The sequence below is a fragment of the Vulpes lagopus genome, chromosome 18, assembly GCF_018345385.1.
Source record: "Vulpes lagopus strain Blue_001 chromosome 18, ASM1834538v1, whole genome shotgun sequence".
In the NCBI taxonomy this organism is placed as follows: Eukaryota; Metazoa; Chordata; class Mammalia; order Carnivora; family Canidae; genus Vulpes; species Vulpes lagopus.
The window spans coordinates 23,521,482-23,545,552 of record NC_054841.1 but is presented as its reverse complement, the minus strand read 5'-3'; the positions used below and the strand labels follow the sequence as shown (position 1 = coordinate 23,545,552).

Below are 24,071 nucleotides of genomic sequence, written 5' to 3'. Positions count from 1 at the left end.
GCCTGATGTGGGACTCGATCCCGGGTCTCCAGGATCACACCCTGGGCTGCAGGTGGTGCTAAACTGCTGTACCACTGGGGCTGCCCAGATTCTCTAAGATTTTATTTGAGAGAGAGCACACATAGGGGGAAAGGACAGAGAGAGAGGGACAAGCAGACGCCTCACTGAGCAGAGAGCCTGATGCAGGGCTTGATCCTAGGACCCCAGGATCATGACCTGAGCTGAGGGCAGACACTTAACCAACTGAGCTACCCAGGTGCCCCCTTTTTTAAATAAGTTCTACACCAGTATGGGACTTGAACTCACAACCCTGAGATCAGGAATCAAATGCTCTACCAACTGAGTTAGCCAGGCACTTCTAGATTCTATTTTTGGAAGAAAACAACACTGAATACTAGTAATTTCATATGGCTCAACTCAATGTACCTACACATGCCCATGCAGAACTACCTGTGCATGTATATACATGAACATACTATGTGTGATGTTTGTATGTCTGCCTGGCTGTCTAAATAATCATATATCAGTGTATGCTTACCAAAGTATGCATGTGTCTAGGTGTACTTGTGTGCATGTCTGGGTACAGATCTATTTGTGTGCATGAGTGTCTGGGCAGCCTCGGAAGTCTCTGACCTTAACTCTGGAGTGCAGTACTGGGTGTGTATACAAGGAGATCAACTGAGGAAGCAGGGATGGGCAGACTGAACTGAAGTGGAAAAGGCTCTAAGGTATCCCTGATGTCCTGATCACGAAAGTGTGTAAATCAAATCAAATTCCCCAGGTTGCAAGACTGGCTGCCGCTTCTATGGGCTGAACGGGTAAAGGGCAATGCAAGGCCAATACAAACAACCAATGTATCCTGGCCTTGGGGCTGGGCCTAGGGGTGGAGACCCAATGCGATACGAGCCATACAGATAGCAAAGCCCAGCCCCTCACTGCAGTGTGTTGGCACAGGCCCCTTAATAACTGTTATTAAAAGGAAGAAAGATGTCATGTCCAGGAGATGTGTCAGCGCCTGCTGGGCATCATTCTGCCATCCTGGGGGGCACTTAGCCCTGTCTGTTGTCTCTTATAAGCCAAGTGGTACCTGGGCAGGTGACTGTCATGTGGGGACAGTAGGAGCAAAGGTTGAGCTGCAGCCCTTCAGTTGCAGGCTGCTCTGATGCCAACACTGCCACACACCTTTTATGTGGCACTTCTGGGTCAGGGGAGACAATACTCCTGGGAGGAGCAGCCAGGGGTAGTAGGAGAGCCAGGGTATACCAATCCTTTAAATCAAGGTGAAGTGACATATGAGCTAGAGACACTGGAAGAAGCAGTGAATGTTCCCAGGGCTGGCGATCAAAGGATGAGAAAGACTTGTGGGTGTGCAAAATGGCAAGCAGGGTATTCCCAGCGGGAGGACTAGAGGGCTGAGGCTGTGATTATCGAAGGAAGATGGGGGCTGTGGCGCAGAGGAAGAACTGGTGGAAAGGCCATCTGGAGCCACACTGGAGAGGGCCTTGCTAAGTTGCTGGTTCTCGTTGTACGGACGACGGCACAAGGTTGGCAAGATTCCTAGAGCAGTGTTTTAGGGTAACTTAGGAAGCAGCCCTCCCCCCACCTCCCAGGGGGAGAGGCCCAAAGCACTAGACTCCTAGAAACAACCCAGATGGGTATGGTTCACTGTTCTTGAGCACCCACACAGGCCTTCAGGAGGTCCCACTGGCTCTGCGACTTAATGTAAATTCAACAGTCAAGTCACAGTGGCTTAATCTGTAAAATGGGACCAACATCATTTCCTTCACCAGGTTTTTATAAGGAATAAATGGGCTATTCTATGGCAAGTGCCTGACTGAGAGGAACAGTTTAGTACATGCTGGATTCTAGAGCTTTCTCAAGCACAAAAGGGCAGGGGCTCGGTGACACTGAAGACAAATGAACCAGCAACAAGGGAAGCTCTCCTCAGTCAGTCTTGGGCCCTTTCTAGACCAAAAGCTGGCCCTGAATGTGAACATGGCCCTCCGGTTGTGTCAGTGGACTGTGGCTCTGAGATTTGGCCTCTTATTTCAGCTCATAGGAGGCAATGGCCTCTCCTCACCTCCACACACAGGTGAGCCTTCTGGCAGGCAGACCATAAGAATGAGAATTTGAGCATTCTATTTTGGAAAGCTGGCTGTGTATCTGGGGTGTAGACTGCAGACACTGTGATGATGGGGTTTCCCTTCACTCAACCTCCCTTCTACCCATTCATCCACCTCATTCCATCTAATGGTGGGAGATTTGTCCTCACTAATGTTTCCATACAGGAAGGGAATTCCCACTCTACTTTCCTCGAGGGTGAAATGTGAGACCACCCCACTCTTTTCTCTTCACTCACCCTTCCTTTCCAAGGGAGGAGGCTTGTCTGATTGGTGGCTTAGAAGGAGCTGGGCTGAATCTTTCCACCGACCCCCCCCCCCTTTTTTGGTTCTGTTGTAGCAAAGGTAGCATATTCTTCATTGATCTACATGGTAAATTTCCAGATGAAGTTCTGCCCCTGTACCAGGGAGTGAGAGGTCTGCTCTTTTTGGGGGTGGAGGTGAGCATGGTTAGTTTTAGGAGATTATTTTTTTTTTTAAAGATTTATTTATTCATTTTAGAGAAAGAGAGCACATATGCACAAGAGCCAGGGGAGGGACAGATAGGGAGGAAGGAGAGAAGCAGACTCCCAGCTGAGTGTGGAGCCTGATGTGGGCTCAATCGCACAACCCCGAGATCGTGACCTGAGCTGAAATCGAGTCAGATGCTCAACCGACTGAGCCACCCAGGTGCCCCATGTTTTAGATCATTAACAAGCACATTTGGCCACATTCTCTAATCAGCTTTGTCAGAAATACTGGTAAAACCACTTTTTCATGTCTGTCTTTTATGTCTTATTTCTCAATTTATTTTGAACTGAGAGGAGGAATTATCTGGTGATCTCTTAAGCTCCCAACATTATTGGTCCAGCTACCTCACCCTCCCCAACCTATCCAGCACACACACACACACACCCCCCCCAGTCCATCCAGTTTACCCAACATATATTTAATGCCTCCTTTAGGCCAGGACTGTGGTCACAAAAATGAGTAAGACTTGGTCTCTGCCCTGGAGGAACTCGCAGTTTAATGGGGAAGGCAGACTCATAAATAATTATAAGCCACAGGTTAAACCAACGTATAAACCAAGTGCTTTGGGGTTTAGAGCTCATGACCCAATCTGGAACCTTAGAGGAACCATGTCTCCATTCCCCTGTCCCCAACTAGTGTACAGCCCTGAGGCAGGCTTTTTCTCAGATGGTGACTGGGAGGTGAAGGAGCCATTTCTGGTCACAAGGAGAGATAAAACTAGGAAAGAAACAAGCCAGCAAGACCTATGGTTCTGGTTTGCAACTGTGAAACCTTGAGTCAGCCTCTCAGGACCTCAGCCTCTCATGTGTAAAGTAAGAAGGCTGAGTTGGAGGTCTCCAAGTCTCTTCTAGCACTTTTGTTTTTTCCCCCAACACTTCTTTTTTTTTTTTTTTTTTTTTTTCCCCCATCACTTCTTAACATTACAAGTCAGTACTTGAAGCCTCCCTTCCTGGGACTTCTCCAGTAAGGATCTCTAGGACCTGACCTGTAATGTCAGGTCCTAGGCTCACCAGCGTGGCTCAGGGGAAGTCTCCTGGAAGCCACAGATGACTTGTGATGGGTGGTTAACAATGGAGCAAGGGTGAGTGGGTAGAGGATCATGGCTGGGGGGCCTGGGGTCTGGTTTACCCCTCCCTAAGGCCAAACCCATTGGTGGGGGTGGGCAAGCCATAGTGGGATGCTGTGGGAAGGCTAGAAGTGGATAGAAACAGGGCAACAAGTACAGGAGGACTGCTCCCAAGGGAAGAGTTCAAACATTTTGTGACTATCTCATTCTCTGTCCACAAACTTGCCAGGTTCCCCCCTTCCTTTCCCTTTCACCCCAATAGCTGATAACTCTAGGTTTCCTGGGCACCGAGACCAGAAAGGGCTGGCCTTTCCCTCTCAGCCCTCACCTCAGAAACCCCTTGTCCCCATCTATATTCCAATCTCTGGTTTCAGAAAAGAGTTCCCTCCTCCCCTCCAAAGGCAGCAGGCCCTTGCTCTCAAGACCAGGCTCCCATGTCCAGAGGGATCTAATAATTCCTAACATTTACAGGAAGTTTCCTACTCCACTGAGTGCTTTACATTTAATCAGGCTCCCTCTCACCCCCATGTGCATCTTCAGCTTTTTTCTGTGCTGAAAACACCTTAGTTCTTACCCTATTCTTTTCTGTGCTGAAAACACCTTCTTACCCTACTCTCCTAACTCCTGCCCAATTTTTCTCCATTTCTTTTCAGCTAGCCACATACCAAGATATCACAGCTGCTGCCATACCCTTTCTTAACTCTTCACAATCTCTAAAGCCCTTAAGCCTCATTCACTTACTCCCTGGCCCCTACTCTGCAGGATGCAGCATTAAGAACCTCCTCCTTCTAGAAGCTCTCCTCTCCCCTGACTTCTACTCCAGCCTCTACTTCCTACCATAGTTCCTACTTTTCCTACTCCTCCCTCCCCAACACCTGCTGCCACCTGCCCCACCCCACCCCACCCTGGAATGCTTTCTCCCACACCCACCCCAGTCGCTGACTGGTAGTGGGTCATTTCACTCCCTACATTTCACCTCTGGAAGCTCATCCATTTTCATGATTTCAAGTGCCCCTTCCACACTACACCCAAGACAAGACCAAAGCCCTTAAAGACCCCTCCCTCCTAATCATCCCCTGAAGTCCAGCCCCTCTCTTGCCTTCCCTGGAGCACCTTCCACCAGACTGGCTCCCATACAGATATAACCTACATACACCAAAAGCAATGGAGTAGGGTTCAAAAGACAGGAGATTGTTTGGCTTTGCCACAGGGTCACCTTGCATCAATTTGTGGCTGCTTATCAGTGGACCTGTCCTCCTATTGCATGATGGGGCAATAATCCCTGCCCTGTCTATCCCATAATATAATTAGCACTTGGGGAAAAAAAAAAAAAAAAAAAAAAACCACTACAGAGGATTCTTCTCTTTGAGCTTCCCTCTTCTGCCTGACTTCACTATCCCCTGTTCCCAGGAGAGCTCTAGGCTGCTCTCTTCAGGCTCCACATGCCAGGAGGCATCAAGTCTTCATGATTTCTCTGAAACATCTCTGGGGTTTGAGCTTCCCTTTGAATCCCTACAATCACCCCCCAGGCTCCCAAACCTAGATGGCTAGTTCTTGACTGAGCCAATCTACCTTGCACACTGCTGTACATCTTCACTCCCAGAGGGTCACAGTCCTTACCCAGAATGCCTACCAGGTGCAGCATTACCCAGGCTGTCCCCCACTAGGCTCCCTGCAACCTTTATCTGCCTTTAACAAACCACTCAGTTGGTCCACTTGAGTCTGAAGAAGTTTCCTATTCCGTGCCTTCCTCTAGGTAGCTCATTTCCTGTTTTTCTTTCCACCTTCCTAAACTTTGTCCCTCCTTTTATGTCCTGACTCCCTTCAGGGCTTTTCTGATGTCTAACCCCCTTGTTCTGATTTTTCCTGTTAGTTTGGGCATCTGTCCACACAAGCCCATGCAGCTGGAATATCAATTAAGGCTTCCTATTACTTTTTAACTGTGGCACAACGGCCCCTTTCCCCATCTGGTACTTCTCTAAAACTAAATGCATTGGACTTGGTCTCAGAACCACTTGAGTTTGCATGCAGAGTCAGTTTGGGCCACCCTGAGCTTCATGCAGTTTCCCTCAATGGTAACAGGAATTTAATACCACCACAGATTTGTCACTGAAGATTAAGAGATAGCAAGTAAAAATACTAAGCTGTGTCTAATACAGAACAGAAACGCAAAAAAAAAAAAAAATCCAGCTGAACTGGGGCCTTGGCTTTAATCTCAGCTTGATGTAAGAAACAGCAATTACTTACAGTTCTCAAACTTTGGGGCAAAACTGCAATCTTAGAGGTACTGTTCACTGCATTGTTCGGTGTATCTCATTTAAAACCCCTGTAATAATATATTCTTCTCTGAAACATTTCTTTCTTCTGATGAATAAGTATACTTCCTTTTATGTAACAAGATTCTTAGAACCTTGACTCCCATTTCTGCCTTTGGCTCCCAAGAAGCTCAGAGCAAGGTTTTACACTCAGTTGCAGATTTCCTCACTGGCCTGTGGGGGGCAGTGTGGGATGGGGAGAGAGCAAGGGCCCTGGGGTTGGAAGATGGAAACTGGGGCACTCTGAGCCGGTTCTTCCTGTGCCCAGATGACGTGAGCCTTAGTCCCTCACCCATGGAAAAGCGGTAAGAACGATGAGGATACCTATTTTACAGGACTGCTGTGAGACAATGTGTTAAAACTACTTTATAAATTACCCCAAAAATCCTGTGAAGGTTGGTTATTAGCAGTATAGGTTTTCTGACATGATTACTTCTCTCCCCCACTTCTTAATACTTGCATCTTATCTTTTAAATTTTGTGGGTTTTTTTTTAAAGATTTATTTATTTTTATTTATGATAGACACAGAAAGAGAGAGGCAGAGACACAGGAGGAGGGAGAAGCAGGCTCCATGTCGAGAGCCTGACGCAGGACTCGATCCCGGGACTCCAGGATCATGCCCTGGGCCAAAGGCAGGTGCCAAACCACTGAGCCACCCGGGGATCCCCTTAAATTTTGTTTTAATCACTTTGCAGTTTTATTAGAACGGTGTCTTTTAATTGCTGTGATCCTTTATGGAAGTATACAGAATATAAATAAATTACAATTATTTCTAAAGAGCAATCTCCCTGAGGGCAAGAAATATCCTTCACTTGTTTTGTATAATAACAACTTACAGTAGAAATATATGTAGCTAGAGGGGCACCTTGCTGGCCCAGGCAGTGGAGCATGTGACTCGTGACTCTTGGTCTCAGGGTCGCCGAGTTCAACCCCCATGTTGGTGTAAAGACTACTTAAAAAAGAGAGAGTGAAAGAAAAAAGTAGCTACAGAATGAACATTTAGCTTTCATTACTATGCAAAGGTCAATGGAGGTACTTCATACTGAACTGCTAAAATAAGGTGAACTATAGGTCAGAGAATGATCCAGAAAGGGATTTTTTCATAGGGCTTGTACTGATAATGACTGATGATCTAATTATTCATTCCTTCTTCCATTTGTCAAAGTTTATACTGATGCCTACTGTGAGCCAGGCACTCCTAGGGCACTAGAAAAACAAAGGCGATTGACCCAAACACAGTGCCCACTCTGAAGGAGCTCACAATGCAGGATGGAGAGTGGGTATAAAAAATAATAGTTTCCACCTGGGGCAGACAAGACGTAACGGGGGGTGGGTATTTGAGCACACATGGGATTTCTCTAGTCAGAAGGGCAAGCGAGGATGCCAGGTGGAGGAAACATACAGGGTGATCTTTTCAGGTAACCCTAAGGGGTTCAGTTTGCTCAGAGAAAAAATGAATTAGAGACTCAGAAACAAACACAGGTCAAATTAAGAAGAGCCTTGCAGCCTGCCGGGACCTGGATTTTATCTTGAAAGGGAAGGGGGTGTGTAGTGGGTGAAAGATGCTGACAGCTGGAATTGAGGGCTTTGGGACATCCCCCACCTGATAGATACAATTCAGCTCTCTAAAAGGCAGCTCCATATTGCAAGTTGCACCGTTTGATGATTACTCAGCTTATGGAGACAGGATTTGGCTCTGCAGGCAGAGATATTCATAAACGGCCTGTTTATGACAGGGCCATATGTTTATGACATAGGCCAGCTGAGATGCTGAGAAGAGGAGTCAAGTTCAGGACCTGAGCTGGACTAAGTGACCTCTAAAGTTTCTTCTAAATCTGCAATTCTGGGGGATCCCTGGGTGGCGCAGCGGTTTAGCGCCTGCCTTTGGCCCAGGGCGCCATCCTGGAGACCTGGGATAGAATCCCACGTCGGGCTCTCTGCATGGAGCCTGCTTCTCCCTCTGCCTATGTCTCTGCCTCTCTCTGTGTGTGTGTGTGTGTGTGTGTGTGTGACTATCATGAATAAATAAATAAAATCTTTAAAAAAAAATCTGCAATTCTGTGATTCTCAAGCAAGCCCAGTAGCTGAACTGGTGCTGTGGGCTGGGATCTGTGGCTGGGGAGCTGCCCTGGGCAGCAAATGGGTTAAGGCTCAAATAACTTTTATATATGAATTAATGTGTGGAGTTGGGAGCCAAAATCTGTTCCATTAATTTTTCCATCCATTCCAGGAGCAGTTAGGTACACACAGTAAAGTTTATTTTGGTACATGGTATACTTCACTCCATTAAAAATAAATTAATCAGCAAATTCCTGCCTGGCTCAGCTCTGGTTTATGTAAATAGTGCCCAGCTGTAATGAGTTACAAGGTGTTACTATCTCACACACACAGAGGGGGGCTTCACTCTAGAACTCCGCTCGCAACAAAAGCATCTTAAATAAACTCAGAGAAGGCGGTCTGATTTGTAATGTTTTCACAGAAGTGGGATATACCTCACCCATATAGAATTTCTTTATATGACTCATTTTATAGCAAGTTAAATGAAGGAAGTTTGATGGGGGAAGGAGGGGCAATATGGTTCCCCGCCCCCTTTCTTCAATGCAAAGAAAATTCCCCAAGAAATGACCCATACTCAGGAAGGAGGGGACTGATTCAAGTGCACAGACTGAGCTGACTCTGCAGCACATGCTCCAGAAGTTGGGATGGGATTAGAAAGCTGGGCACGGGCTGGGCCCTGGGATGGTACAACTAAGTCAGAAAGAATTTTCTCCTCTTCTCCCCAGTATCTCACGTAAAGGGAGTCAAGAGAGAAAAGACAGCATGTTCCTCACCCCGTTCGGTGGGGAAGTGACAAAAGGACCTATGTTCTTGGAACTTCTTTCCAAATGATTCAGGATGTGACAAGCCCCTTGGCCATCAGAAGCCTCCTGGGTCCCAGAGGATGGAGCCTGGCAGGCTATGCCTTGGACATAACAGTGACATCTCCATGAACTGGAGATAAGAGCAGCAGCAGAGACCTTCCTGACCTCTTGCCCTCCCTGTCTCTAACTGAGCTGGGTGGGGTCCTCAACTTATGGCAACTGCCATCTCAGATAAGTTTCTAAAAACCCCGGAATAAAGAAGAGCCATGGCAGAGATAAGTCTCTGTTTCTTTTAATGGCCAACTCAACCCCATGGCTCAAAGCCAGAGGACAGAGCATGGTTACCCGTCTTGACTCAGCAGCATTCCAAACTGCCCCTTGGCCACAGCGGGCCCTTGGTGGAAGTGTCCCCTTTCTAACCTATCCCAAACTCTCTGGGGCCTTTAGGAAAAGTTGTCAATCACATAGTTGCTGGAGGGACCAGGGGAGTGTGTGCTGGAAAGCTCTTGCTCCAGGCTTCTCCTGAGGGGGAGGATTCCTCAGAAGAGCTAAGGGTTCTCCCAGCACTATAGTCCACCAGATCAGACTTCTGGGCATACTAAGAGGAAAATCAACACAAATGGGGCCAGATATTTGACAGATGCTGTTTGAAGGTCAGTTCAGGCCACTTTCTGCAGGGTTCTGGGCCAAACAAGCACCTCTCTCCTGGCAGTTCCTCAAAGCCAGCTGGCCAGCTGTTCAGAGGCATCAGCCCATCAAAGACCCTCGTCGTTATAAGTTGGGGAATGGGGCTTCAGGATGCTCTGAGGATTCTTCTCCACGAGAGGGCGCCAGCTCACCTCCCCTGTCAGAAGCAGATCCTCCCCATTCATGGAGTCCAGGTACTGCATCTGCAACAGGGAGAGCAGGAAACAAGACAGGGACAAGGGCAGGAGAGACATAAGATGTCATACGGAACCAGCCTTCCAATGGAGAGGATGGTGGGCGGGGGGAGGTTTGTGGAGGGGACCTGCCAGTCCCAGGTCCCGGCACAGCAGATCTCTGATCTCCCAGATTATTTCATTAAAGTGGGTTGGGAGAAACACATCACTGGGGAAGCTCATTAGAAAGGTTTAAGGGAACACCCCATCATACCTCTGGATAGACAGACATATATGCCCTGATTTTCTGGACTGCAAGAACTTTCTAGGGAGGATGTACTGGGGAGACATGTCCTTGGGATGTGTGTGTGTGTGTGTTTTATCTGTCTATTCAGGGCAGGGATGGTACTCAAGGTGAGCCAATTCCCTTTTCTGAGATTTAAGTTTCCTTGTCTGAGAGAGGGATAGTACATGCACCCCACAGGACTCATGAAAAGATTAAATGATACAACATATGTACACTGCTAGTCACTGGCACTTTTTAAATTTTAACTATGTATGTCCCTAATGTTCTCTAGTGAGCCCCAAGCCCACGATTAGTGGACCACCATGCTGGCCAGTGGGCCCAGCTTCACCTCCTGAACAGCAAGCAGAGAAGCGACTCCTGTGATGGAGAATGGGGAATAGCTGCGGAGAAGGTGAGATTTGGGTAGTTCTGCAAGAGGCAGGTGATCTAATGAGTGGCCAAGTCTCAGGAGATGAAGGTGGTCTCTGGGAAATCCTCCCCAGGCTGCTGCTAGTAAGGAGGACAGCAGAATGAGAAATGCTATCAAGGGGAGATGTGTATCACATCAGGAGTGAGAGCACTGGATTCAGAGAGATGAGGCTCCATTGTAGGGTGAGAAGGCCCTTGGGAGAAAGGGAAGGGACAGGAGTCTGGAGGCCTCGTCTTAGTCCCTGGATCATCTCCCTCTTCAAGAATTCCTTCACTCCTATTGTTTCACCTTCAGCTGCTGACCCCTGAACTCAACTTATCTCTCAGAGATACCTCAGGTCTAGATCTCCACATGTCCTGTTGTCTTCCAGAGCAAGGAGAGCAACTGACCTATTACCTTCCCTAAAATACACTCCTCTTTCCAACAACTCCATTTCTGTCCCTGATGCTACCACTCTGTCCATCTTCTGCACTGGGAATATCACCATAACCTCTGACTGGGTCTTGGGCTACCCACCAAGCCAACTAGGATTATGGTGCAGAACTAGTCTGCTCAGGACCCAGCTTCTTTGGTTTCCCGAGCAGTGCACTCATACTTAGTCTTGCTTTTCTTTGGCCTTCCACAGCACTTTGTTTCTACCTGTATCACATCACAAACTGACTTATTCCAGGGTTAGCCTTGTGCCTGACTGGCTTCATCGCTAAACCATGAGCTGGCTCAAGGACAGGTCTGGGTCCTATGAATTTCTACTTCCTCAACAGAGTGCCTGGCACAACAGATATTCAGATGTTTTGCTGACAGGACTGGGTCCCCATCAAAGCTCCCTGATTCCTTAAGAGCCCCATCACTGTTTTTCTATTGCCTGCCTCTCATTGGACAATATGGGACTTCTTCTAGGGGCCCTGGTGTGCAGTCCCTTGTTTTAGGGCCCTCAGAGAGGTCCCAGCTATGCCCTTGTTGTGGCCCCTGGCACAAGCCCACCATGGCAGATGGAAAAGTTAAGCTGGTCTCTCAAAAAACTCAGCATTTGCTTTGCCAACTGCTACTTGTGTCTGATGGTGAGTCCAGTCAACAGTGTGAGTCTCAAGAGTTCTCTGTGGGTGGAGCCCTCTGGCCACAGTGCCTTCTCCCAGCTCTGTCAGATTTGAAGAATAGTCAAACAGAAGTCCTGGCTTCTGGGGGTTCTCTACCGTCTGGGTCTGAAGAGCCCCACTGTGTGATTTTTCTAGCGATCAACAAGCTGTTCCTGCTGGCTCTGTCTTCTCCCCCAGAGCCAGGGCCTGGCCTTCCCCTTCCTGGCTGCTGAAGGCTTGAAGGCTGTGGATACAGGTGAATAAGAGAATAACTGGGGTGAGGCCCCTTCAGCTCCAGGGCCAGGCCCAAGCCCAAGAAGCAAAGGTGTGACTCATGGGACAGCCTGAGCTGATGAGCTGTCTGGAGCAGCTAAGGCCTCTAGTGGCTACATGAATCACCAGCTTGGGGTTGTAGGCCAGCTGTGCCATCTGACTCATGGGAGACCCTGGAAAAGCCCTTATGTTCCTGTTCCCTGTCACTCAGTTCACTCATCTATACGGTATGGGTTTCCCATCAGGACAGGATCAGGGGACAGAGAGATCAAGAAGTAAAGCCATGGTTTCGAGGAAAACTATGTAGTTAAGCAGTCCTCACACTGGAGTTTTCTATTGGAAGTTTTAGTGTCAGGGAGCCTTGGGGGAAGAGGAGGTTGGGGAATGAGGCGTGGGAAGAGGCTCGAGGGATGTCTGTGGAATGCTGCCTGGAGTCTGGTCCTGCTAGAAATCAGGAGTGGGAAACATGAGCCTTGGAGCTTCGAAGTGGGGACAGAGGGGGTTACAGTGGGTGACTGCACTGTACCCCATTCCCAAAGCCTACAGGACTGTGTGTGCCTGGGGTCTCATAGAGCACTGGGCACATAACAGGCAATCAAAGGTGTAGTGAATGAACGCCTAAAAGTTTTTGAGAGCAGACTACTCAGTGCCTCTTCTATCTCATTCCCCATCGCCACCCCAGCTCATGGCTAGGCTGCACGTGATATGGTCAGAATAACCTCAGATTGGCCTATGGAAACTCAACCTCTCCCAATCCTCTGCAAGTCCAGCATCCACAGTCCTCAGGAAAGACTTGCTTTCCATGAGCCTCTGGAGGCGAGGGGTAGGTCTGCTCACCTGTTTCCTCACATACTCCACCAACAATTCAAGCTGTCGAGGGTCTTCACATTTCTGGTTGAAGAAGGTTCTCCAGAGGGCAGCAGCCAGCCCATGGTCATCTGAAAGGATCCCCTGGAACACACAGTACAATTGGTCTTCCAGAGAGCTGGGGATATTGTGAATATGCTGGAAACCACAGAACTGGACTGGAAAGGCCTTACAGACACTACAAGAAAGAAATACGGCAGCTACATGGTAGAGCTGGAAAGGGTCTTCAGAGAGCATCAGATCCAAACTTTTCATTTTATGCAAAGGAAGGACACAGGAGTCGGGGCAGGGGGGCAAGTGACTGGCTAAGATTAATGTGGAAATGGGGTTCATGTATGGCTGCCCTCCTAGGCCATAGCTCCCTCAACTCTCCCGCACCATACTTGACCCAGCAATACTTATGAGGCCAGGAAGAGAAATGGTGCCACAATGCTCCTACTGCTATCTGCAAGGAATGGGCACAGAGTAGTGTGGGTGGGTATTTTTTCCCCAGAAACAGATCTGGGCATAGGCTGCACCTTCTCTCCTGGTCCAAGGGCACATATCTGCAAGGCAGCTAGCTTTATGGGGAAGGAAAACAGGCACCTTGGCCTCACTGTCAACCATCTCTGGGTTGGTCATGGCTGACACGGCCTCAAGTAGAGAAACAGGCCATTCGGAGGACCGCCATGAGCCAAAAAAGGAACGCTCACAGAGCCTATGTGTGTGTGTGCCTAATACTATCCTTTGCAGCACAGAAAAGGGCTAAGAAGCCCAATGTCACAGAGGCTAATCAGCAGCACCTGGGCCTTGGACTAGGGCCATTTCCTAGCTTGGACCTCTAAGGGAAAGAGAAGGGAGAGTCGGCTTCATGGGGTGAGGGTGACTGAAGGGAAAGGCCCCAAGAAGCTACTCTGTCCAGAGTAGCTTCCTCAGGGACTGTCCAGGTGCCAAGGTCATGTAGACCAGACAAAACACTGACTGGGACTCAGAAGTCAGAAGGCCTGATCAAGTCTTGGCTCTGCCGCTACTAAGCTTAGAGATGGTGGGCAATTCAGTACTCATCTATGAAACAGATGAAACTGCTTGCCCTACACACAGCATCTTTGCATTATAAGAGTCAGATCATGTAAAGGTATTTTGTTAAATGTAGTATGTCAGATACAAGGATCAGGAGCTTGCTTTGGTAGGCAGCTGTGGATATAGTTGAATCAACAGTGAGATCTAGGGATCAGACCACCTACATTCAAATGGCAGCTCTGTGTGGCCCGCTGAAAGCCACCAGCCCTTCTCGAGCCTCAGTTTCTCATGAGCCAAACAAACACAGCAAGATCCAGCCCACAGCACTGTTGTGAGAATTCAGAGATAATAGCCAAGACAGGTTCTATAAGTGGCAAAGCATTATACGAAGACCCCAGATCATGTCGTCAGTGTGATGTTGTGGGCTGGCCTCTGGGACATGGTGGCATCTGAGGTCTGACTTTAGGCTTTCTGCCAGGAAGGGCCAAATCCAGGATGGGGTGCTGACAGTTTGGTGGAAAAACATTCAACCTATTCCAAATGCCCCCTGCTAAACATCCCTGTAATTCCCCAGCTTAAGAGGCTGTGCTGGTACAATGGCTGAGTCAGGAAAATCAGCTTCTTCTGGCAGATGGGGACAGGGCCCAAGAACAAGCTCAGGCACATCACCATTCTCCAAGCTATTTGCTAACACAACAGCCTGCCTGTGTCTGAAGTGCCCTGGGCACAAACTGGAGTGCTGCTGGCAGCAACCCACATGTGCTACATGGAAAGGAACAGGAGTGGGAGCAGGTGTCATGAGGACCTAGAGAATGAGCAATAGAGCAAAAACCATGGGAGCCATGGCCTGCTGCAAATAGGCACCCCTAGCAATGGGTGAGATGGCTGGAAAGGGGCAAGTCCATAATCAGTCAGAAAGAAAAGGATGACTTAGGACTCAGATTAACAGTGATAACACCTGACTATTCCAGGCTGTCAGAGTTCTTTCACACACCTGGCTTCTGATGACTATGTATGCCAAGAACAGATATTATTATCCCCATTTGAAAGATAAGTACACAGAGTACACAGAGGCTTGGAGGCTCTAGCTAATTGATAGTAAACTCAGGACCAGAATGCACTGGTGAGTTTAAGGGATGATGCCCAACTAGCTCTATTTACGATGCAGTACCTAACACAGAGTACAGGGCGGCGGGGGATGGGGGTGGGTGGGCGATAAAAATGGCTAAATAAATCAATGAACCCAACACTTCAGCCTTCTTTCCACCCAACTGCTATGAGTCAGTGAAAACAAATGGGAAACTGGTTCTGAGAGAGAAATCAGGAAAGGAAAAAGAGTGTTTGGCAGCCAAATATTAGTTTGCATAGCAATTTTCCCACAACTTACTAAGGGACCTGCCTGTTCTCCCTCACAACACAGAAAAGCATGCTTCAGGAGACTGGGACACCTAGGTCTAGACTAATTGAGAAGAAGCCTGTGCCTTGAGAGTCCTGGGTATGGTTAAGGGTTTGGAGTGGCAGTCTCACTCAGAAGACTGATTTTGACACCATGATGTGCTTACCCTGATGCTGAGAACACAGAGTCACAGCAAAATGGTCTCTGGTCATAGGCAGCTGACAATCAAGTTGAAGGGACAAGCTAGTGCATACCAAACAACAGCACAAGATTAAATTCAGGAGAATGAACAACTGCCAATCTGTACAGGGAGACTCCAAGGTATACCCTGTGCATGGCTGGCTCCTCAGTCTTCAGTCTTAGCTTCTATGACATTCTACTTGTAACCAGATCTTTATTTGCTTGTTTACCTGTTTATTGCCCATATCCCCACTAGAAGGTAAGCTCCAGTGGGAAAGAACCACACCATGTTTGTTTTATTCACCAAAATATTCCCAGTGCATCCCATATGGTAGGCACTTTATACCTGTTGGATGGATGGATCAATGGATGGATGATGTTGAAATTCAGAGTAAACAAACAGATCTAGAGAGGTCAGGAAAGCTTTGTGGAGAAGGGGGGCTTTAAGAATGGAGAATATTGGAGAGCTACATTCTAAGAGAGAATATATTGGTTCACTGAACATTCACACAGAGAGTGCCTGCAAGGTACCAGGCCCTGAACCAGGCCCTCAGACCTAAAGCTGATAGACTTGGCCACTGCCCTCCACACCTAGTTGTCCAGGAGAGCTTCAGTCAAGCACAGGATGTCCACGGAGCAGTGGGGCAAATGGCCTCACTTGGAAAGAAGGTTACACACTCAAAAACCATGGGAGATAACAGTGGATAGGACATGTTGGGGACAGTTGACAGAAGGCCTGAAAGTGCCATGGAGGAATTTGGACTTAATATAATAGAAAACAGGAAGTTTCTGAAAGTGGCCAGGATAGGGGCACAACCCAAGCAACATTCTAGGAAAAGTGCTGTAGAACGGCGCTGTCCAACTTCAGCGGGGCTGCCATCCCACTCCCGCAAAGCTCATGTTAAATCAATGACGTGTGTAGTATGCAATCTAAATTGCTCTCCAATAATTGAAGATATTTGGTGGATTGAGAATCAGGAGATCTCCATTTTAACTGCAAATAAGTCCTATTTTTGTAAGCTTATCTCCTGACTTTTTTTTTTTTTTTTTTATCTCCTGACTTTAATTATTATCTTCAGACTGATAACACTTCCTCCAGCCTGAACTCATTTCTTACTTTCATCCTTTATGCCTTTCCTCCCTTCCTCATTCTTCACTTGCCACATGCCAGGTACCATGACAAGCAAAAGAAATGCACACACAGCAGACACTGCCACTACCCAGAAGAAGTCCCCATCCAGCCAGGGTGACATTTAACACTAGTGTAGCAAATGCTGTGGAGTCCAGGGTGGGTGAACGGAGTTGAGCATGGGGGAGTTCCAGGCCTATTTTCCAGAAGCAGTGCTGCTTGTATTAAAAAGCTGGAGGTCACCACAAAATAAGCATAAAAGCACATGTTTTGTTAAAAAGATGAGGTATGATGAACCCTGGTATTGTGCATACAGGTGTTCATTACAGCATTTTTTTACCTTTTCGGAATTTTTGAAATTTCCATAATAACAGTGGGGAGAAAAAAATGAGACAGATGCTACCACATGGGTGAACGCTGAGGGCATTATGCTAAGTGAAATAAGCCAGTCATAAAAGAATAAAATAAAAGAGTACATGAGATACTCAGAGGATTCAAATTCACAGACAGCAAGGAGAGGGTGGTGGTTACCAGGGGCTCGGAGAAGGCTGAGGGCAGAGTAAGGGTTTAATGGGTACAGAGCTTCGGTTTGGGAAGATGGAAAAAGTTCTGAAGGTGGATGGTGGTGACAGCTGCTCAACAATGTGAATGCACTTAAGACCACTAAAATCTGTAACTTAAAAATGGTAAATTTTGGGCAGCCCGGGTGGCTCAGCGGTTTAGCGCCGCCTTCAGCCCAGGGCGTGATCCTGGAGACCCGGGATCGAGTCCCACATCGGGCTCCCTGCATGGAACCTGCTTCTCCCTCTGCCTGTGTCTCTGCCTCTCTCTCTCCTCTCTGTGTATTCTCATGAGTAAATAAATAAAATCTTTTAAAAAAATGGTAAATTTGGTGTTACATATATTTTACAATGAAAAAAATGAGATCTAAAACTTCTGATGTGGAAAGAGGCCTAAGATATATTATTCACGGAAAAACGCAAGGTGCAGAATAGTGCATGTAGTGTGACTCCCATTGTGTAAAGAAAATATACAGATGTCTGTGTATGCAAACGTCTGGAAGGACACCCAATAAACTATTAACAAAGTTTTCCTCTGGGACAGGGAACTGGGCAGGATAGGAAAGGAGCCTTCTATTTTCTACTTCAACCTCTTATTTGCAGTTTTATGAGTTTTTGAAATGAGTATGTATTGCTTTTATAATTAAAGCCATAAAAGTGTGTGATGTCTGGCAGCCCATACTGTTTAGATGTGTATTCCTATCTCTGGAGGCTGAGACTGTGACTGATTTGCCTTTGTCCCTACATCTAGCACCTCACAAGGACTCAATAAATGCTACTAGCTGAATGATCTGACCATATTATGCCATTTGTGCTCTTTTTCCAAGCACTAGGCAAATTGCTGGGCATAGTCATTCCTGTTGCCAAGTCACTGATGATGAGGAAATAAATTCTAAGCTGTGATGGCAGATAGTGATGATGTCCCTTGAAGGTTCCCTCAGAGTTTCTCACCAAAAGTCTTTGTATGTAAGTGATGAATCCCTGAATTCTACTCCAGATACTAATATTGCACTGTGTGTTCACTAATTAAAATTTAAATTAATGGGGTACCTGGGGGTGCTCAGTGACTGAGCATCTGCCTTTGGTTTAGGTCATGATCCTGGGGTCCTGGGATCAACTCCCGCATTGTGCTCCCCACAGGGAGCCTGCCTCTGCCTATGTCTCTGCCTCTCTCTCTGTATCTCTCATGAATAAATAGAGAAAATCTTTTAAAAAAATTAATAAAAAAAAGTCTTTGTTGGGGGAAGTCAATGTTCTGCTTAAAGCTTGGCAAATGATCTTACCTCATCATATCCCAAGATTGCCGCATAGAAATTATTTGTCATAAGGATCATGTTCTTCTTCAGGATATAAGAATTAACCTACAGAAACAAAATGACAAAAACAAAAGTATGAAAAAAGGGGGAAAAAACCCCAAAAATATTATTTTTGCCTCTTAACTATGATAAACTCCTAGTAAAACAGAGAGAGAAGGCCCCTAACAGTTGAACTGTTAGGCCACCTCCGTTTCCCTGATCTGTCAGGATTCTCCCCAATTTGATAGCTTCTTTTGGGTTCTGATCACAAAGCAGTAACTTGGTTTAATGAGCTGAGCCCCAGGTACATGTCAGGCTTCATGGTAGACCCCATGAATACAAAGTATAAGAAATGGTTTTTTAGCTGGAGGAGCACACAGTCTAGTATGGAAAAACCGACATGTAAAGAAGAATTAAACTGTAATACGTTGCCTCAAATTCTATCCCCAAGGTGGTAAACAATAAACTAATTTTTTAAAAGATTTTATTTATTTATTCATGAGACACAAAGGAGAGGCAAAGACATAGGCAGAGGGAGAAGCAGGGTTCCTGTGGGAAGTCTGATGTAGGACTTGATCCCAGGACCCTGGGATCACGACCTGAGCCAAAGGCAGATGCTCAACCACTGAGCCACCCAGGTACCCCAATAAATTAATTTTCATACAAATGATCTCTGCTCTGGAAGCAAGGGATGAGTTCTCCAGGAAGTAATGCTTATGTGACCCTTGGAGGAGAGAGGACATTCTAGACAAAGGGAACAAGGTATGCAAAGGTGCAGAGGCAGGAAAGAAAATGTCTGGGGATGCCAGGGAAGGTAAATGGGCAGTAACACTGGAAAGGTAATGCTAGGATCAGGTTAGGAAATGCCTAAGGGCTACTCAAAGGAGCCTGTGGTATCAAAGACAGAAGGAAGAAGTGTGAAGAGGAGGGAGACAGGGAGGACCTGGAGTGAGATGCTGAGGAGAAAGGAGAGCCAGGAGGCTGTGGGGAGGAGGAGAGAATAAACCAGCTGGAATAAGCCAGGCTGAAGTAGTAAGACCGTTAATCTTAAGAGACTGTTTTGAAATACAATTCCAGTGAGGCCACTGACACCTTGGTAGAACTTTTCTCAGAGAACAGCCAGGTGGGCCTTCAGAGTCTTATACTACAGCTCACTGAATATCTTCAGTAGGGTAAAACTCAGACCTCCAGACTTCTAGGAATATGCTTGAGAGCCTGCTCCATGTTTCATCCCAGCAGAGAGCCTAGTGTAATGTGCAGTACATAAGTAAGGACTCACTGGATATTTAAACTGACAGATTTTAGAAACAACCAAGTTATCTGGAACTTTACATGGAGAATAAGATTTGTGCTTACCAACCCTGACCATAACCATGCCCACTGTCATCTCCTCCATTTACTAAGCACCTGGTTCTGGGCCACATGCTTTATGGATATCATCTCCTCTAACTACGACTGGAATTCAGAGGGTAGGTGTGCCAGAGTCACATTTTTACATACATAGAAAACTGAGCCTCAGGTAGGTGAAGGGACTGGCCCTAGTCCCACAGCAAATTAGTGATAAAGCTGAGATTAGCATCCAAGTCATCCGAGTCGAAAGTTCATGTGCCTTACGTTCCATCATATTCCTACCTCCAAGAGGAGGATTTAACTTTGGATCATAAATCAAAGGAGTGATTTAATTCTATGGTTCATAACTGATCTGGAAAGTAGAGCAGAAAGGAGTACTGGAAGAACCTGGGTTTGGTCAGACAACCTGGGTTCAAGTTCTAATTCTGCTGTATACAGAGGATGCCATCTCGGGCAAGTCAAACCTCTCTATTTCCTTGCATTTCAAATGCTCTACACACAGGGCATTTGCTGGTTTAAACAGCAAATGAATTAGCATATATTCATTCATTAATTCAACAACGTATGCTGAAAGCCCCAGTAAACTGTAAAGTGCTCTGCACTTATAGAAAACTAAAACCAGTTCTAATAGGGATAATTTTCAAAGAAGAAAGAAGAAGAAAGAAGGAAGAAGAAAGAAGGAAGAAGAAAGAAGAAAGAAGAAAGAAGAAAGAAGAAAAAAGAAAGAAGGAAGAAGAAAGAAGAAAGAGGAGGAGGAGGAGGAGGAGAATGGCACAGCTCAAACTGGAAAATGTGAGAGTAGATATAGCTGGTAATACAATCCATGACCTTTCCCCCTACTATCAGTCCAGGCCAAATCAGACCTCCAGCCTTTATGTTCCTAGAGCTCTGTCCACATTCCTCCTCCTGGATATACAATGTGGTTTAGAGCTATTTATGTACCTGTCTCTCTCACTAGTCTGTGAGCTACTCAAAGGTCATAAGGAACTCTGTCTGATTAATCTTGGCACCCCCAACATCTAGTCCAGGGCCTGGCCCAGAGAAGGGTTTAAGACTGGCATGCTGATGGCTGAATCCTTACAAGTGCCTGAGTGTCACACAGAGTGTGTTCTGTCCAATGACACCCTTTTGTTTGTTTCCTCTTTTTTGCTGCTTTGAGTACCTTGCATGTTTCTAAAATTTCAAAAATATGTACTGCCTAATTTCTTATTGCATCATCTTCCAGAATGGGTTGAGGCAAAAGGCAGAGTCAAGAAACAAGCCAGAGCTAGAGTTCATTCCTTTTGAAGTGGGAGGATAGGACTACAACCCAAAATGTTGATACTCATTTTGGGTCTCTCCCTACTCCCATACAAGTTATTCTCCTAATCGTGCAAGAAGAATCAGAGCCACAAGCAGACGTCAGAGGTGTCAAACACAAAGGCAAGAGCATCTCAGGTGCAAACATTCACTGAATCTGCTAAGCAGAGCTAGTTTATGTATTGTATCTAACCAGTAAACCTTAAACCTGGAAGGGTCATCAGAGATCACCTAGCTCAATGCCTCCAAGAAACTGGTGAACTAAGACCCAAAAAGGGGTAGGGACTTGTCTTGAGGTCACACAGAAAGCTACTGTCAGAGCCAGGATTAGACTGTGATTTCCAGACAAGTGCTTTACCTACTTCACCATCTGTAGGGGCATTTCCAGAGATCAGCAACACGGTAATGTGCAAACCTCAATTTCCAGCAAGGTTCAGTTACATACAAACACACTTTCTCCTCTTGGGATGCACCTACATTCTGGCTGCCTGTGACCCAGGAAGAATGGAGAGCAGGGCTAGAATTCCCTATTAGCAAGGCTCCACTACCTCTGGTCCTATATTCTAACTCTAGTGACCTGTAAGCTGCCTCTCCCTCTTCCCTCTAGCTGAAGGATGGCAAGCAGCCACAGCTAGGAATGGCTTTCAGATATCATCACCCAGGCTGCATTAGATCATGAAAAAGGCCCTTCCTGGAAGAGGGTGGAAGCTCGATCAGTGCAGACACATGATCTGCAGGCAACAGGTGAGGGTGAGTGAGAACAGCTTCCTGAACTACTGGACTTGCCCCAATGGGCCCTTCTAACCAGCCCAGCAGTCAAAGGAAGCTCGATACTCCCTCTGGTGAACCTCTGTTGGGATTTTATTCCCTCATTTAAGCTTTTGTTTGTTGGCATACAGGTTCTGTGCCCTGCTGCCAGATGGTTCTGTATGGAGCACCCTGCCCATGATGGAAATACAGATGGGACAAACCAAATGAAAAACTCCTCCCAGATAGTGTTGGGCTGTTCTCTTAGTAAACTCTTATCCTTTCTATAATGCTTTGCTTTTCATAAAAACCCATACATACAGCACCACCACAAGGAAAAGGTTCCTTTTATATCAGTTACTCATATTTTCCCATTTATTTAAGCTATTAAAATTCATGCAGATATTTTATAAGCCATCAGGATTTGGTGACTGGTATTACTGAATGTTTAATAATAAACTAAACAGAAGAAATCAGAGGGTTAAATGATGACTGCAATTCCTGTAATGACTTAATTAAATTTTTATTGAGTACATAAACTATGATGTCATTTCTAGCCAACCATGGGTCTGCTTTCCCAGCATGTCACAGGGTGGGAGCACTCAATAGGAGGCTAGGCTAAATGAGCAGCAAGTCTTAGCTGAAATGGGGAGGGGAGCAAGGCTCATGTAACACACTCAATAAATTATCCGTTCATTTTTAAACAAAGTCCATGAGTTATAATATATTTGCCATGCACTTTTTATGACATAATAAAAATGTTACCTTAAGGATTACTTAACACATACTACAAATGTTATAGCAGAGGCAGGCACAAGGGGCAAAGAAAACAAACACGAGCAGGCCAGGGACGGGTCCTGGAGTTTACGTCCCAGGAGGAACAGCATAGTATATTAAAAAGGGAATGCCAAAAAGGGGGTGGGGAGATACAAGAGTTCAGGGTTACTAATCAGCCAATTAATGAATGAGACAACCAACAGGGAACACAAGTAAAACAATAATGAATCTTGCAAGGCACATGTTTAATTAATATAGTATTCTCGAGGAGGAATATTAGCTTTAAAGAGATGCAGTTTGTTTGAGGCTAATTCGCTGCCCTCTTGCCCCTTTTAGCTATTGCTGCTCTTAAAGAAGTTTATGTGACTGCTTAACAGAGGAACCAGATTATGCAGATGGAGGGAGTGATGAAGGATCAAGTTTAAACTCCTCCAGGAGCTCTACATGGTTCTCTGAGATCTGTTCTTGATCATCTTTCCTGCCTCACCTCCTCCCACCTCCCCACTTTTAACTCACCCTTCAGTCAGGATAAACTATATGCAATTTCCACAAACAGGCCTTGCTCTCTTATAGTTCTTAAGCATACTGCTGCTGGGAATCCTTCCCCCTTCTTTATCCACTGGGATGCTAACTCCTTCTTATCCTCTAAGACATAGCTTATAAATTATACCTTCTGCAAAGCCTCCCCTCTCCCCAGTCTAAAGTGCCACAAAAGTGATTCAAGTCCAGAACGAGGTGCCAGAACTCACTGTTTACCCTGTTCCAAGAACTATGCTAAGAGCTTCATGCATGTGAGCTCACTTAATCCTTCGCAGTGACTCTGTGAGATAGGTACTGTTACTATCCCCACTTTGGAGAAGAGGAAACTGATATTTGGGAAGCTAGGAAATAGTGGGTCAAGATTAGAATATAGAGCAGTCTGACTCCAATGCCTATCTACATTAGAACAAACAAAAAATAATATAGCCACCTGCTCATGTACCTACAACTGAGATTCTTTATAGAGGCAGGGCTAAGAACAGCTAATATAGTCTTGGGTAAACACAACTTGGAGATTCCCAATTGCAATGGTGGCTAGAGATGGGTCACCAGATGGGTCATCAGTGGCCAGTTACTAATACATATTAGACATTGCTAGTATAGCTAAGCCCCACTCCTGAGAAAACTAACGGGAGAAAGGGTGTGATGTGGCATAGGAGGACAAAATGAAAGAAGGTTGGTGGGGACAACACAAGAACAGGTGTACATGAAGGTAAGAATAAGTTTTACAGCTACTGCCTTGAGGCAAAGCTATTAACAGTAGCAAGCTAATAAGAATTTGTTGGAATGGGGGAGCCTGGCTAGCTCAGTCAATGGAGCATGCAACTCTTGAACTTAGGGTTGTAAATTTGAGCGCCATTTTAGGTATAGAGATTACTTAAAAATAAAATCTTAAATAAAAAAGAATTTCTTGGAATCAATGAATGATAAAGGGTGGCTAGAGCTGCTGACTAAAAAGCATAAGGAATACATGAAATTCATCATAAGGGTAACAGTGCAAAAGATCGCAGGTCAGGTCTTTCTAGCAGTCAGAAACGCCATCAGCGACACTTTGCACCATGAGCTACAGTGACTGCATGGCAATAGGCTAATGTGCATTGAACATCAGCCAGTCTATTAAATTTAATGTTAGAAATGA

General features: G+C 46.1%; 1 protein-coding gene across 2 annotated transcripts in view; it reads right to left on the bottom strand.

The window, feature by feature from the left end:
* Positions 1–8,247: 8,247 nt before the first annotated feature.
* Positions 8,248–24,071, bottom strand: part of LOC121478036 (ubiquinol-cytochrome-c reductase complex assembly factor 1) — a 98,642-nt gene continuing 82,818 nt past the window's right edge. For both annotated transcript variants that reach the window (XM_041732766.1, XM_041732765.1), the window contains 3 exons: positions 18,209–18,286; positions 12,632–12,745; positions 8,248–9,762 (listed from right to left, as the gene is read on the bottom strand). In XM_041732766.1, the coding sequence (XP_041588700.1) occupies positions 9,628–9,762; positions 12,632–12,745; positions 18,209–18,286 (327 nt within the window). In that variant the 3' untranslated portion in view covers positions 8,248–9,627. The remainder of the gene's footprint in view (positions 9,763–12,631; positions 12,746–18,208; positions 18,287–24,071) is intronic.